The 14,316-nt window shown below is 45.3% G+C and overlaps 1 protein-coding gene across 2 annotated transcripts in view; it reads left to right on the top strand.

Moving 5' to 3' along the window:
• Cep85 (centrosomal protein 85) overlaps window positions 1–14,129 on the top strand; it is a 45,825-nt gene extending 31,696 nt beyond the window's left edge. Inside the window, exons 8-14 of one of the 2 annotated variants that reach the window (XM_070037574.1) lie at window positions 1,383–1,535; window positions 1,843–1,997; window positions 3,240–3,333; window positions 4,202–4,252; window positions 9,786–9,893; window positions 11,067–11,292; window positions 12,327–14,129. In XM_070037574.1, the coding sequence (XP_069893675.1) occupies window positions 1,383–1,535; window positions 1,843–1,997; window positions 3,240–3,333; window positions 4,202–4,252; window positions 9,786–9,893; window positions 11,067–11,292; window positions 12,327–12,487 (948 nt within the window). In that variant the 3' untranslated portion in view covers window positions 12,488–14,129. The remainder of the gene's footprint in view (window positions 1–1,382; window positions 1,536–1,842; window positions 1,998–3,239; window positions 3,334–4,201; window positions 4,253–9,785; window positions 9,894–11,066; window positions 11,293–12,326) is intronic. The other variant, XM_070037575.1, reaches the window with a different exon arrangement.
• The last annotated feature ends 187 nt before the right edge of the window (window positions 14,130–14,316 follow it).

Below are 14,316 nucleotides of genomic sequence, written 5' to 3'. Positions count from 1 at the left end.
ATTATAGAAATTCTTTATAGTGTAAATTCTTTGTTTGTTTGTTTGTTTGGTCCAGTTGTGGGGCCTGAACTCTGGGCCTGGCCACTGTCCCTCAGCTCTTCAGCTCAAGGCTAGCGCTCTACCACTTGAGCCACAGCACCACTTCCAGCTTTTTTCTTTTTGCTTATGTGGTGCTGAGGAATCAAACCCAGGGCCTCATGCATGCAAGGCAAGCGCTCTACCACTGAGCCACCTTCCCAGCCCTTATAGTGTAAATTCTTAATTATAGTACAGAAGTGCTGTAAGCTTATAAAAACTGCCTCAGGGCTGAGGATCTTAGTCAAGTGGTAGAGTGCCTACCTTCAAATGTCAATGCCTTGGGGCTGGGAAGGTGGCTCAGTGGTAGAGCGCTTGCCTTGCATGCCTGAGGCCCTGGGTTCGATTCCTCAGCACCACATAAGCAAAAAAAAAAAAAAAAAAAGCTGGAAGAAGCACTGTGCCTCAAGTGGTAGAGCGCTAGCCTTGAGCTGAAGAGCTGAGGGACAGCGCCCAGGCCCAGAGTTCAGGCCCCACGACCAGACCCCCCCCCCCCAAAAAAAAAAGTCAAGGCCTCAGGAGCTCTTCATCTTTACCCTTTAGAAAGTTCAGACTACAGTTTATATCCCAGTCCCATACAGCAGAAAAAATTTTGTTATAATATTGGGGCTTGAACTCAGGGCCTGGGCACTGTTCCTGAGCTTTACTGCTCAAAGCTAGCACTCTATCACTTGAGTCACAGTTCCACTTCCAGTTTTTTGGTGGTTAATTAGAGATAAGAGTCTCGTGGATTTCCTGCCCGGGCTGGCTTTGAACTGCAATCCTCAGAAATCAGCCTCCTAAGTAGCTAGGATTATAGGCATAAGCCACCAGTTCCCACCTTTCAAAAGACAAAATTTGATTAGCTTCCTATTTTTATTTGCAGAATAGTATACATAGTCCTGAGGGGGAGAAAGTTTGAAAAAAAGTTCAGTTTGAAAAAAATTTAGCCAGGCACCGTTGGCTCACGCCTGTAATCCTTGCTACTCAGGAGGCTGAGATCTGAGGATCACAGTTCAAAGCCAGCCCAGGCAGGAAAGTACATGAGACTCTTATCTCCAATAAACCACTAGAAAACTGGAAGTAGCTCTGTGGCTCAAGTGGTATAGCACTTGCCTTGGGCTGAAGAGCTGAGGTTCAGCGTGCAGGCCCAGAGTTCAAGCCCCATGACAAACAAAAAAAGAAAAAAGTGTGAATAATGACAGGTTCTTTTTTTTCTTTTTTGGAACTGGGGATCGAACCCAGGACATTGCACTTGCTATGTAAGTGCCTTGCCACTGAGCTACATCCCAGCCCTAGAGATAGACTCTTGATATTTCTGCTCATAGGTCAAAGGTCGTGACAAACATATCAATAATTTGAAAAAAAAGTGTCAGAAGGAATCGGAGCAGAACCGTGAGAAACAGCAGCGTATTGAGACCTTGGAACGCTACCTGGCTGACTTGCCTACGCTGGAAGACCATCAAAAGCAGAGCCAGCAGGTAGAAGCAATCTTTTGATCATATCTGGAACAGTCAGGGAATGAACAGGCAGGGGAAACTTTCTAAGGCTTCCTGAAAAAAAAAAACCCTAAAGGAATTAATGTCTGGATTTATATTTGGCAAACTTACAACTGGATTGCAAATTTTTTCTTCTCATGTGGGGACAGTATCAGTGTTGAATTCAGGGCCCTTGTTAGTCAGGCCCTCTATCCTAAGCCATACCTCTATCCCAAGACTGAAGATTTTCTCAGGTGTCCATTCAGTATTCCTTGACTTACTGACCTAAGCATGGGATCCTGTCATACAGCTTAAGGATGCTGAGTTGAAGAACACAGAGCTGCAAGAGAGAGTGATTGAACTAGAAAGTTTACTGAAGGAGACCCAGGGAAGCTGTCGAGAGAAGGAGGTTCAGCTGGAAAACCTGAGACAGAGGGAAGCAGCACATTCTTCTACTAGACATAGGTAAATACTCCTGTGAGACTGAGGAACAGAGGAGAGAGATGGATTTTGGTACTGCCTACCTCCCTTGCTTACCTGTGTAACCTTGGGTGAATATGCAGCCCCCTTCACTTCATATGATGAGGGGGTGGAGGGGATAGGGTGTATGTTTATTGTATTTTTTTTTCTAAGACTGGGACTGGAACTAACTGAATAATGAAAATACTATAAACTAGGAAATGAGGTATTTATTTTCAAGTGGATCCTGGTACCAGTAGCCTGCATTTTGAACCTTGTAAACAAAAGGCTGCCAGGAGCATCTTTTTTCTCCTCAAGCCTAGGAATTACTCTGTATTGCCAGAACGGGATCTAAGAACAAAACAAGGTATCATAATAATATATTCTCAAGGTGACTTGGGAGCTCCTCCATCTTAATAGCAGTTTCTAAAATTGGTGGCTGTTTCAGCAGCCTCTTGGGAATAAATTCAGTTTCTAATGGGTTGATTGGATCTCTCCTGTATTCAATCACAGCAACCCTGCAGATGGGCCATGCTGGAAATGATTTGTGAGGGCCCCATTTGAGGAGGCCATTGATTGGAGTCAGAACTAGAGTTAGGGGACAAAGTTGGTTGTGCCCTAGTCTCCAGACCAAGGAAAAAGGAGTTATATTTTCCAAAATTTCTTTTTCTTTTTCTTTTCTTTTCTTTTTTTTTTTTTTTTTTGTCAGTCATGGGGCTTGAACTCTGGGCCTGGATGCTGTCCCTGAACTCTTCAGCTCAAGACCAGCACTCTACCACTTGAGCCACAGTGCCACTTCTGGTTTTCTGGTGATTAATTGGAATTAAGACTTTCCTGCCAGGGCTGGCTTTGAACCTCTATCCTCTGATCTCAGCCTTCTGAGGAGCTAGGATTATAGGCAGCCACCGGTGCCCAGCCATATTTTTCAATAGTATTACATATATCACATTTATAGCATAAATACATACGATAAAAGTTAGTTTTTCAAATTCTAAAACAAAAGACAAGGACCTTTGGCAAGTAGAGAAATGATGGCACACAGCATAGATTCTGCCTCCTAGGGAAGAGAGGTGACATATATTGAGCATCTTCTGTGTGGGACTTCTATATTACAATAAACAAGACATCATCCTCAGCTATGGCTAAATAGGTGTCTTTCTTCAAAAATAGAAAAAAAATGGCTGAACCAAGAGTCAAAACCAATCATTTCTGACTTCAGAGTTCTAGGAGAAGATAACTGTCTTTCAGCCTGCAAGATAAGCAGTTTGTGGAGGAATGCAATGGAGAAGATTCACGAGTGGAATTGGAATCTTGGCAGAAGGAATGTGATTCTCTCCAAAAGGTGACTGAGGGTGTCCAAGTTATAGGGAGGGGTAGGCTGGGAGGAAGAAGAAAACAGAAGACCCTGAATTCAAGCCTCAGTACCTGCAGAAATGGATGGAGGTATGGCTTAGCAGTAAAGTGCAAACCCCAGTACTACCAAAAATAAAAGAACCACAAGTGATTCAGAGAGTACTTGAGATTCTGAAAAACAAAAGCTGAGACTGTTCAGTGTTTCTTTTTGGATAGTCCATGAGACCAGAACTCTAACCAACAAACAGTTAGAGCCCTGGATAGGATAAACTTTGTTGCTAAACTTTTAGCTGTGTCCTTTTCCAAGAACCATAATGTGGCCAGGTGTCAGTGGCTCATGCCTGTAATCCTAACTATTCAGATTTGAGGATTGCGATTTGAAGCCAACCAAGTTTGTAAGACTTTTATCTCCAGTTAACCACCAAGAAAAGCCAGAAATGGAGCTGTGGCTCAAGTGGTAAAGTGCTAGCCTGGGGCACAAAAGCACAGGGACAATGCTCAAGCTCTTGAGTTCAAGACCCAGGACCACAACATGCAATGGCTATGTCTAAAGTTGGTTCCACTGTCCTGTGGTCATTAGGGTGAGGGTCCCCATTCCTCTGGTCATGCATTTATAATACATTCTTATGTAAACCTCTGTGTGTGATTGGAACATAGGAGTCACAAAAATGTGAAACTATGTAGCTAGCATCAGGAGTCTGGGTTAGATTTCTGTAGGTAGAGCTAACTGGTCTTTGTCTTGGTCTCATAATTAAGGGTCTGTAGCTAGTGGGACTGATCACTAGATCACAGCTCCTGATGCAGCCCTTTGCCCTCTGACCTCACTGTCAGCCTTCCTTAATAACTTTGCCTTTCAGATTGTGGAGAAGCAACAGCAAAAGATGGATCAGTTGCACTTACAAGTACAGGTAAGCAGGAGTACTTGGGACATAGTGGTTGGACTTAATGATAGAAACTCACAGAATTCAGCTAAACTTTTGTTCTTTTCTCTGCCATGTGATCTTGGAGTTAGGAACACAGAAGAAAAGCCTAGTCACTCCTCTGAACCTACCATTTTTTGTGGCAGAACATATATGATAGGAGTTCAGCACAGTGCTGTGAGAGTCATACCTCACCCTGGGTGATTGAGCACAGAAGAGTAAGGACAAGGTTCTGGAATTCCTGAGCCTTAAAATTAGAATTAACAGGCAAAAAGGTAGCTAGGAGCTCAGACCCAGTGATTGAATCCTATAATCCTAGCTACTCAGAAGGCTGAGATCTGAGATTGCAGTTCAAAGAACCTGAGCAGAAAAGCCCATGTGAGATTTTTTTTTTTTTGGTTGTGGGGCCTGAACTCTGGGCCTGGGCGCTGTCCCTCAGCTCTTCAGCTCAAGGCTAGCACTCTACCACTTGAGCCACAGCGCCACATCTGGCTTTTTCTGCTTATGTAGTGCTGAGGAATTGAACCCAGGGACTCATGCATGCAAGGCAAGCACTCTACCACTGAGCCACCTTCCCAGCCCCTATGTGAGATTCTTATCTCTAATTAGCCAGCAAAACCCTGAAGTGGAGATATGGCTCAATTGGCAGATCATGAGCCTTCAGTGAAAAATCTAAGAGCACAAGGCCCTGAGTTTAAGGCTCAGTACCAGGACAAAAAAAACAAAAAAACAAAAACCTACGAGGAGGTTAGTACTAGATTCTGATAGGAGGGATATGGATACATGAAACAGCATCGTTTAAATATGGGCCTTTAAATAGTTTTATATTATTGAAGTACAATCTTATACCACTAAACAATGGGGGTATTTTGAGAAATGTATTAAGGCAATTTCATCTATGTGCAAACATCATAGAGTATACTTACACAAACTCTAAAATACTCTGTCTCTAGACTGTACCTACGGATTTTGTTTTTGTTTTGGTTGGCCATGAGGCCTGAACTCAGGGCCTGGGCCATGTACTTTTGCTCAAAGCTAGTGCTCTACCACTTTGAGTCATAGTAACACTTCATTTTATTGTGGTTAATTAGAGATAAGTCTCATGGACTTTCCTGCCCCAGCTGGCTGTGAGCCATGATCCTCAGATCTTAGCCTCCTGAGAAGCTAGGATTACAGGTATGAGCCAGCAGCACCTGGCTACTAAACTGTATCTTATGGGACCACTACCAACCATATAGGTAGTTATACAGTCCTTTATTGATCAAAATGTCCTTACTTGACTAAATTCATTTTAAGGCAGTGAGTGAGAGAACCTTGTCTATCCAACTATGATAGTTTCTACTCTTTACAATGTGATGGAAACCTATTAGATAGAACATCCAGTTTAAAGTACGATGTGGTCAGGTTTGCAACTCAGGTTTAAATGTGAAAGTGGCAGCCTGGAAAGGGGCACAACCAGGGGACTGTTGGGGAGATTCTCGTGAGGTGATGAGGAATGTTGTAAGCAAGGAAGGGATGTGAGAGGACAGATTGGTGTGTCTTTTAAGAGGAATCAGTGACTGATGGGATGTAGGGTGCCAAAGACTGGGGAAGAACTAAAGGAGACTCCTGGTTTCTATTTTGGGCCAGAGTGGGAGTGTTCTTACTCAGGAAATCATGAGTGAGCAAGTTTGCTTAGGTTCTCTTTGGACTCAAAAAGATTTTCACACCAAACCCATGAAATGCATTCTGAGGAATAGCTAAAGGCTATAGTTCTGCCTTTGTCCATGGTGTAGGTTGGTCTATATGGGTAGTCACACTTGATGAGCTCATTAAAAAGTGCCCAATTTTTAATAGTTTCCCTTCCTATCTCTATATTCATCTATTTGCAGTGCTAGAAATTGAACTTGGCTGATACATGCTTGGCAAGTACTCTACTACTTGAGACATATTCCCAGCTCTTCTGTTTTTATTTTGTTTTGGGGATGAAGACTCACTAACTACTTGAGCTGGCCTCTAACTTCAATCCTTCTGGCTTACCTCCTGAGAGTTAGGCTAAAGAGGTTTTTTTGTTTTGTTTTGTTGGTCATGGGGCTTGAATTCAGGGCCGAGGCACTGTCCCTGAACTTTTGCCCAACACTAGCACTCTACCCCTTGAGCCACAGCATCACTTTCAGCTTTTCCTGTTTATGTGGTAGTGAGGTATTGAACCCAGGGCTTCATGCATGTTAGGCAAGCAGTCTATCACTAAGCCACATTTCTAGCCCAGAGATAAGAGTCTCATGGGAACTGTTCTGCCTGGGCTGGCTTGGAAATTTGATCCTCAGATCTCAGCCTCCTAAGTAGGATTACAGGTTTGAGCTACTGGTGCCTAGCTCAGTCTAAGAGGGTTTTTTTTGTTTGTTTGTCAGTCAGTTGTGGGGTTTAAACTCTGGGCCTGGGTGCTGTCCTTGACAGCTCTTCAGCTCAAGGAGAACACTCTACCATTTGAGCCAAAGTGCCCACTTCTGGTTTTCTGGTGGTTGATTGGAAGTAAGAGTCTTATGGACTTTCCTGCCTGGGCTGGCTTTGAACTGTGATCCTTAGATCTCAGCCTCCTGAGTAGCTAGGATTACAGGTGTGAGCCACCAGCCCCTGGCAGGCTAAGAGTTTTTAATAAATCTCAAAGTAGATGTCCTAGGGCTGGGAAGGTGGCTCAGTGGTAGAGCGCTTGCCTTGCATGAATGAGGCCCTGGGTTCGATTCCTCAGCACCACATAAGCAAAAAGAAAAAAGCCAGAAGTGGCACTGTGGCTCAAGTGGTAGAGTGCTGGCCTTGAGCTGAAGAGCTGAGGGACAGCGCCCAGGTCCAGAGTTCAGGCCCCAGGACCGGACCCAAAAAAAAAAAAGTAGATGTCCTAGAGCCTTTAAGTTACACAAAAGCAGAAAAGACCTTTTGTTTTATTAATTTGTAAAATGTATGCTCAGAATTGAGCTCAGGACTTCATGCATAATGTACATGCTCTACCACTGACCTAAACCTGCAGCCCTAAGCCAAACATTTAAAATTAGGGCTAGGAATGTGGCTTAGTGGTAGAATTCTTGCCTAACATGCATGAAACCCTAGGTTCGATTCCTCAGTACCACATAAGCAGAAAAGGCTGGAAGTGGTGCTGTGGCTTAAGTGGTAGAATGCTAGCCTTGAGCAAAAGAAGCTCAGGGACAGTGCCAGACCCTGAGTTCAAGCCCCATAACCAACAAAACAAAATAAGTACACACACACACAACTATGATGAGCCTATTCAAGTAAATTAAAATGTCAGGTCAATTTTATAGAATAAGGTAGATTCATTATGGTTACCTTGGATTTTCCATGGCTTTGACAATTTTTCAGTCTGTATTGCAGTGTAGCAAACCCAAGATCTCTACATGTTAGGCATCAGACATTTCTACAACTGAGCTATATATATATTATATACATACATATTTATATTTGCTTTTATATATTTAAAAACATAGAGAATAGGAAGTTGGTTGTGGGTCTTGAACTCTGGGCCTGGGCACTGTCCTTCAGCTCTTCAGCTCAACGCGAGCACTCTACTACTTTGAGCCACAGTGCCACTTTCGGTTTTCTGAGTGGTTTATTGAAGATAAGAGTCTCATGGCCTTTCCCGCCCAGGCTGGCGTTGAACCATGATTCTCCGATCTCAGACTCCTGTGTAGCTAGGATTACAGGCATGAGCCAACTGCACCCGGCTAGTATTTTAACCATGTTTTATTTGTTAAAGTCAGCTTAAAAATTAAAGAGGGTTATTAGTCAAGCGACAGTGGCTCACGCCTGTAATCCTAGCTACACAGGAGTCTGAGATCTGAGGATCATGATTCAATGCCAGCCTGGGCAGGAAAGGCCATGCATGAGACTTATTATTTCCACTTAACCACCAGAAAGCCAGAAGTGGCGCTGTGACTCAAGTGGTGGAGCACGCACCTTGTGCTGAAGAGCTGAGGGACAGCACCTGGGCCAAGGCCCAGGCCCAGAATTCAAGTCCCACAACTGACATACATACATACATACATACATACATACATACATACATACATACATACATACATACATAAATTTGAAGAGGCTGGTATAAATAGAATTAGCCCAATAAAATCTCTTTAAGTATCGGGCCAAAGATGCTGCTTAAATAGTAGAGTACCTGCTAGTGATCACCTGCCTAGCAAATGTAGAGCCCTGAGTTCAAACCCTAATATTGCAAAAATAATAGTTTTTAAAAATTATTATTGTGGGCTGGGCACTGGATGTGCTTGCCTGTAATTCTAGCTAGTTAGGAGGCTGAGATCTGAGGATTGCAGTTCAAAGCCAACTCAGGAAGGACTGTTCATGAGATGCTTATCTCCAGTTAAACAGCAAAAAGCCAAAAACAGAGGTGTGGCTCAAGTGGCAGAACACTATCCTTGAGCAGAAAAGCTCAGGGACAGCACCCAGGCCCTGAGTGTAAGCCCCAATACCTGCATGTGCGTGCACGTGCGCGCGCGCACACACACACACACACACACACACACACATACACATATACATATTTAGGTATCTATCTCTCTCCACTATGCACATACTTTCCAGATTTGGTGCCTGTGAGGGTGCTTTCCTCCTTCCATCTCTGCCAAAAGAAACATTCCATATACAGAACTGATAGACATTTGACTGTTAGTTCTTCAGAATTGGGGACTGTTTGTTTGGTGTATTCATTATTAGTACCTGTCATGCTAAGAGCTAAATAAACATTGAACTCAACAACATTTTGTCTATTTAAAAGGTTATGTTCAAATGGAAGATTTGTGCGTGTAGCCTACAGACTGTTAAGCAAGATGGAGGCTTAAATGACAGGGTGGGATTAAGATTAATTGGGATCTGGGCTGGGAAGGTGGCTCAGTGGTAGAGCACTTGCCTTGCATGCCTGAGGCCCTGGGTTCGATTCCTCAGCACCACATAAGAAAAAAAGCCAGAAGTGGCGCTGTGGCTCAAGTGGTAGAGCGCTAGCCTTGAGCTGAAGAGCTGAGGGACAGCGCCCAGGCTCAGAGTTCAGGCCCCACCACTGGACCCAAAAAAAAAAAAGATTAATTGGGATCTGATGTTGGATTGAAGAAGGCTCAGATGGACCTTAGAATCTTGTAGACTGATGGACAAGAGCTTAAGAGCAATCTGAACAAAAGGCAAAAGGAGTGAGAAAAAGGCCTAGAGCTGGAGTCTGTCGATTAGATCATTCAGCGTGGCTGGAATGGAGGCTCTTGGGAGTGAAGAGATAGATGGAAGTGAATAGAAGTTGAATGGCCTGGGATGTCCTGCTAAGAAGTCAGCCTCCACTTGGTGTGTGGGGAGAGCTATCCAAAGGTTTAAATGGGAAGTCACTAAGCTGGGTTCTTCTAAAACAGTCTCTTCACAGCAGTGTACTTTGGGGATAGGACTTAATTGTGTCGTTAGGCCAGAGATGGTGGTATCTGAACCAGGCTTGTTATCCCTATTGTGTTCCATTCAACGCCTTCCCACGGGGTTCAAGAGCCTGGAGCAAGAAGTGATTCAAGAAGAAGAGACAAGCCAGGCCCTGAGAGAGGAAGCCCAGCGGAGAGAGACTGCCCTGCAACAGCTGCGCACAGCAGTGAAGGAGGTGAGCAGCCTCCCCAAACCTGATTTCTCAGTATTCCCTCCCCATCCTTGTGCCCACAAGAGTCCAGTGTGGGAGGAGTCCTTACTGAGCTTATTGAGCAGCGCCATGGCACGGTACTTTGCTTCATCCTTTATGTTAAAGGTTCTAGGTCCAACTGCCAGGAATGTTTTTCATATTTGGGAAATCACTCTTTCTCCTTTTGTCTTCCCATAGGCACAAGTTTGTGGAATTAGGGAGGGAGGATTGTATAAGACTGAAGGAGCTAGGTATGGTGGTCCAGTACTTAGGAGGCTAAAGCAAGAGGCACTCCTCTTGCTTTAGTTATAACAGTTTAAACCACATAGCCAGCCCCTGTCTCAGTCTCTTATCTCTTCCCCCAGTAAGTTTGGTAATCCTCATGCAGTAAACAGAACTGTCAGCAGGGGGCCATCAAGTTAACTGGCCACCTGCCAGGATTGTGGCCCTGTGTAGGTGGAAGACTGGGAACTCTGCTCAGTCTTTAAAATGGAGCAAGTGGGAAGAGAGTGAATTAAGTTTTCAGGAAGATGAAAGGAAGGAGACAGATGTGAATAGCTTGTCAGCATAGTAAAGCCTAAGTTCACTAAGGTGAGAAGAGCAGGATCCTTTTCCGCTTTAGATTCTGTGGTCTCTTACTTTCTTTTGCCCCATACCCAGGAACCATTAGTTACATTGTTTTCCTTGCCTCCATATTCCTCTGACAGCCTGTGATCAGGCTGGCTAGTAGCCACTTTGTCAGGGTGGCAGGGAGAGATTGAAACCAGTGTCTCCTCAGATTTCACTGTTCACGTTAAGCCATCTCTAATAGCCTGGCTAACAGAGTTGGCTGAGGGACTGGCTTCAGATAGAGTTCCTATAGTTAGGAGTATATTCTCTGGTTCCTAAACAGAAACCTGGAGGCTGATGAGTCAGTGTGCTAGGGAATAGCTTCCTCTCCCATGCTGGATCCCTTTGGGCCCAGCCTACCCCCAGAGGAACTGGGTCTGATATGGGGGTGTGCAGGAAGGGTGCTAAGCCTGTTGGTAAGGGCAGGGGTGGTGAGGAGGGACATTGCCTATGACTCATACCCTCCCCTCCACTCGTGTCACACCCATATGCACAGATAATTTGCCTCTCCCTGGGCCTGAGTTAATATACTTACCCACATGTCTTCAGCTCTCAGTTCAGAACCAGGACTTGATTGAGAAGAACCTAACGCTGCAGGAACACTTGCGCCAGGCCCAGCCAGGGTGTCCACCTTCACCAGACACATCCCAGATGGCCTTTGAGCTACACCAAGAATTGGCCAGTTGTCTTCAAGATCTGCAGGCTGTCTGTAGCATTGTGACACAGAGGGTCCAGGGCCATGACCCGAATCTTTCTCTGCTCCTGGGCATTCACTGTGAGTTCTTAGGCCAATCTGGAACCTGTGAAAGAAATGTCTTCATCCTTTCATTACCATCTAACTTTCCTATCAGTAATGTGTGAATAGGGCAAATAGGCCTTGGTGCTGCCCTCTGGGAGTTGTTTTTGTTTTTTGCCAGTCCCAGGGCTTGAACTCAGGGCTTCCACATTGTCCCTGAGCTGCTTTTTCTCAAGTTCAGCACTCTTCCACTTGTGCCACAGCACCACTTCCGGCTTTTTCTGTTATGTGGTATGAGGAATTGAACCCAGGCCTTCATGCATACTAGGCAAGCACTCTACTGCCACATTCCCAGCACCCTCTGGGAGTTTTTTGTTGTTTTTTTTTTTGTCCAGTCGTGGGGCCTGAACTCTGGGCCTGGGCACTGTCCCTCAGCTCTTCAGCTCAAAGCTAACACTCTACCACTTGAGCCACAGCGCCACATCTGGCTTTTTTCTTTTTGCTTATGTGGTGCTGAGGAATCTAACCCAGGGCCTCATGCATGCAAGGCAAGTGCTCTACGTTTCACAAAGTAGATGTTCAGTGTTTTGTAAACAGGAATCTTTTTTAAAATTTTATTTTGTTTTTCTAATTTATTGTTCTTTTAGAGTTGATTGCCTTTATATATGCCAGGTATGTACGAAGTACAAAAAGCGGGCCTTAGCAAGTCACCAGCCTGCTATCCCCAGCTCCTGTTTGTAATGTTCTGGGACTAGGATATAAAATCACAGAGTACTTGGTTAGCGTGACTGAGGCTGTAGGTTTATTCCTTCCTTCCTCCCTGGAAATGTGGCTTAGTGGTAGAGTGCTTGCCTAGCATGCAGAATCCCTGGGTTTGATTCCTCAGTACCACATAAGCAAAAAGCCTTGAGCAAAAGAAGCTCAGGGACAGTGCCTAGGCCCTGGGTTCTAGGCCCACGACTGGCAAAAAAATAATAACAATACTATGTCTCAAGATCATGGGCCTCTCTATACTGCCCCTCCCTAGGAAATGTCTCCCAACTGTCTTCTGACACTCTAAATGTTCTCTACAGCCACACAGTACCAAGGGACTCCTCTAGATTTGCAGAAGCCAGATGTGATCAGGAGGAAACTTGAAGAGGTTCAGCAGCTACACCGGGACATCGAAGACTTAAGGACCAATTTGTCAGACAGATATGCCCAGGACATGGGAGAAAACTGTGCCACACAGTGAGGACTGCTGGGGGTGGGGCATACCATATCCCTCAGGGAGGACCTGGGCTTCTGAGCCTAGCTAGCAGATTCCTGCTGCTGTCTCAGAGAGCAGTCAGAGGGGAGGAAGGAGGGGCCCCCTTGCACTGACTTTGCCTTATTGGGTTGTGTTAGTTGTTATCTTAATTCACCTTTTGAGAGAGAGAGTTACTAATTAACTTTTGCAGGTTCAACTGATAAGTCCTCAGAAATTGTTCCCAGCCCTTGGCTGATATCAGGTCAACCGGCTGTTCACCTCCCCCTCTCTGTCCTCTAGGATGGATCTTCATTCATTCCCACTCTATTACTTGAACCTGCTGCTGATGCCCCTAACTCATTTAGGGGAGACTGAAAAGGCCCAGTAGGGGTACCAACCTTTTGAGAATTCTCAAGCCCCATGTGCCAGCCTTTCTGGGAGTTGAACTCGCTCTTTGGGTTTTCTCAGGCACAGTCCTTCTGCTTCCTCCTCAGGGCTCTTGTTCTTGCAGAAGCCTCAGGGTGATCTGTTCATTAGCAAAGTACCCAGTAGGACTGGGGGCTCTGATGGTTACAGCCAGGGCTCCTTTGCCTGCCTGCCATGCCATCTGTATAGGAGTCCTCACTCTTCAGCAGCCCAACACAGCCTCTTTCCCCTTTGTTCTCAGGCCTTCCAGGTAAATCCTTTCTTGGGCTTTGAGTACACACCTTTCTCTGTGGTTCTGGTCTTGGGCAGAATTTTCCCCCAGAGGGCCACAGGGCACTTGTCAAGCTGCTTCCTCCTTCTGCCAGGGCTGTGTCAGCCCTGTGATCTGTGCTTCATGTTGGGGGAACCCTTTCCCTTTCCTGTTCTGGTCCCCTAAGGAGTCAGCTCTGAGAGTTAACTTTCAGTGTTTCCTGGAGGTTTGTTTCTCTGGGGCATTTGCTTTTGTTTTGTTTTTTGTTTTTCTTGCCTGGTTTAGAAGGCATCCCACAATTGTTAATGTCTGGTTGTTGGCCAGTCCCAGGCCTCCTCTAGATCTGGCGCAAGGCCACACAGGGGCCATGTGTGTGTATGGGGAGCACATCTGTTCTGGAGACCAGAAGCAGCCATGCCAAGACTTTTGACAAACTTTGGGCTGTTGGCAGCATCTTGGACCTCACTCCAGGACTGAATGAGCCTCCTTCTTAAGTGTTTTTACAAGTTTGTGTTTTATTTATGGAGTGACTTATCCCTTCCATTCAGAGCGGCCCCACCCAGCTGGCTATCCCCTCAGCCTCTGGGCTCCTGCCTCCTAAAAGCAGAGCTGCCTGGTTGGTCTCCACCCAGGGTTGGGAGACCTGCCACCATGCTCACGGGTATTTTTCCTTGTGAAGTTTATAAGCAGTTATTTATATGCATCTTCGTTATGTCAACTGATTTGTATTGCCTATTTTGATTACAGAATAAAAAAATTTAACAGACATTTCTGTTTCCCATAGCCTTCCATCATTCCCATACCCCTGGCTCCACCCCTTGCTTTTGGCTTGAGAGTCAGAGATTAAGTTTTCAGTCAAGTTCCAAACAGCAGCAAGAAGGAACTTTTTGGCAAATGCAGTGGGGTGTTCTTATAACTCTGCCTTTTTCTTTTTTTTCTTTTTTGTCAGTCCTGGGGCCTGAACTCGGCCTGGGCAGTCCCTCAGTTCTTCAGCTCACTCTACCACTTGAGCCACAGTGCCACTTCTGGCTTTTTCTGCTTACGTGGTGCTGAGGAATCGAACCAAGGGCCTTGTGCATGCAAGGCAATCACTCTACCACTGAGCCACCTTCCCAGCTCACACTCTGCCTTTTTCTGAGGACAAATGAAGACACTTATC

This window comes from Dipodomys merriami, unplaced genomic scaffold (assembly GCF_024711535.1).
Source record: "Dipodomys merriami isolate MVZ:Mamm:240054 unplaced genomic scaffold, mDipMer1.0.p SCAF_28, whole genome shotgun sequence".
NCBI classification, from domain to species: Eukaryota; Metazoa; Chordata; class Mammalia; order Rodentia; family Heteromyidae; genus Dipodomys; species Dipodomys merriami.
The sequence above is the reverse complement of the archived record's forward strand: the minus strand, read 5'-3'. Positions and strand labels throughout refer to the sequence as shown.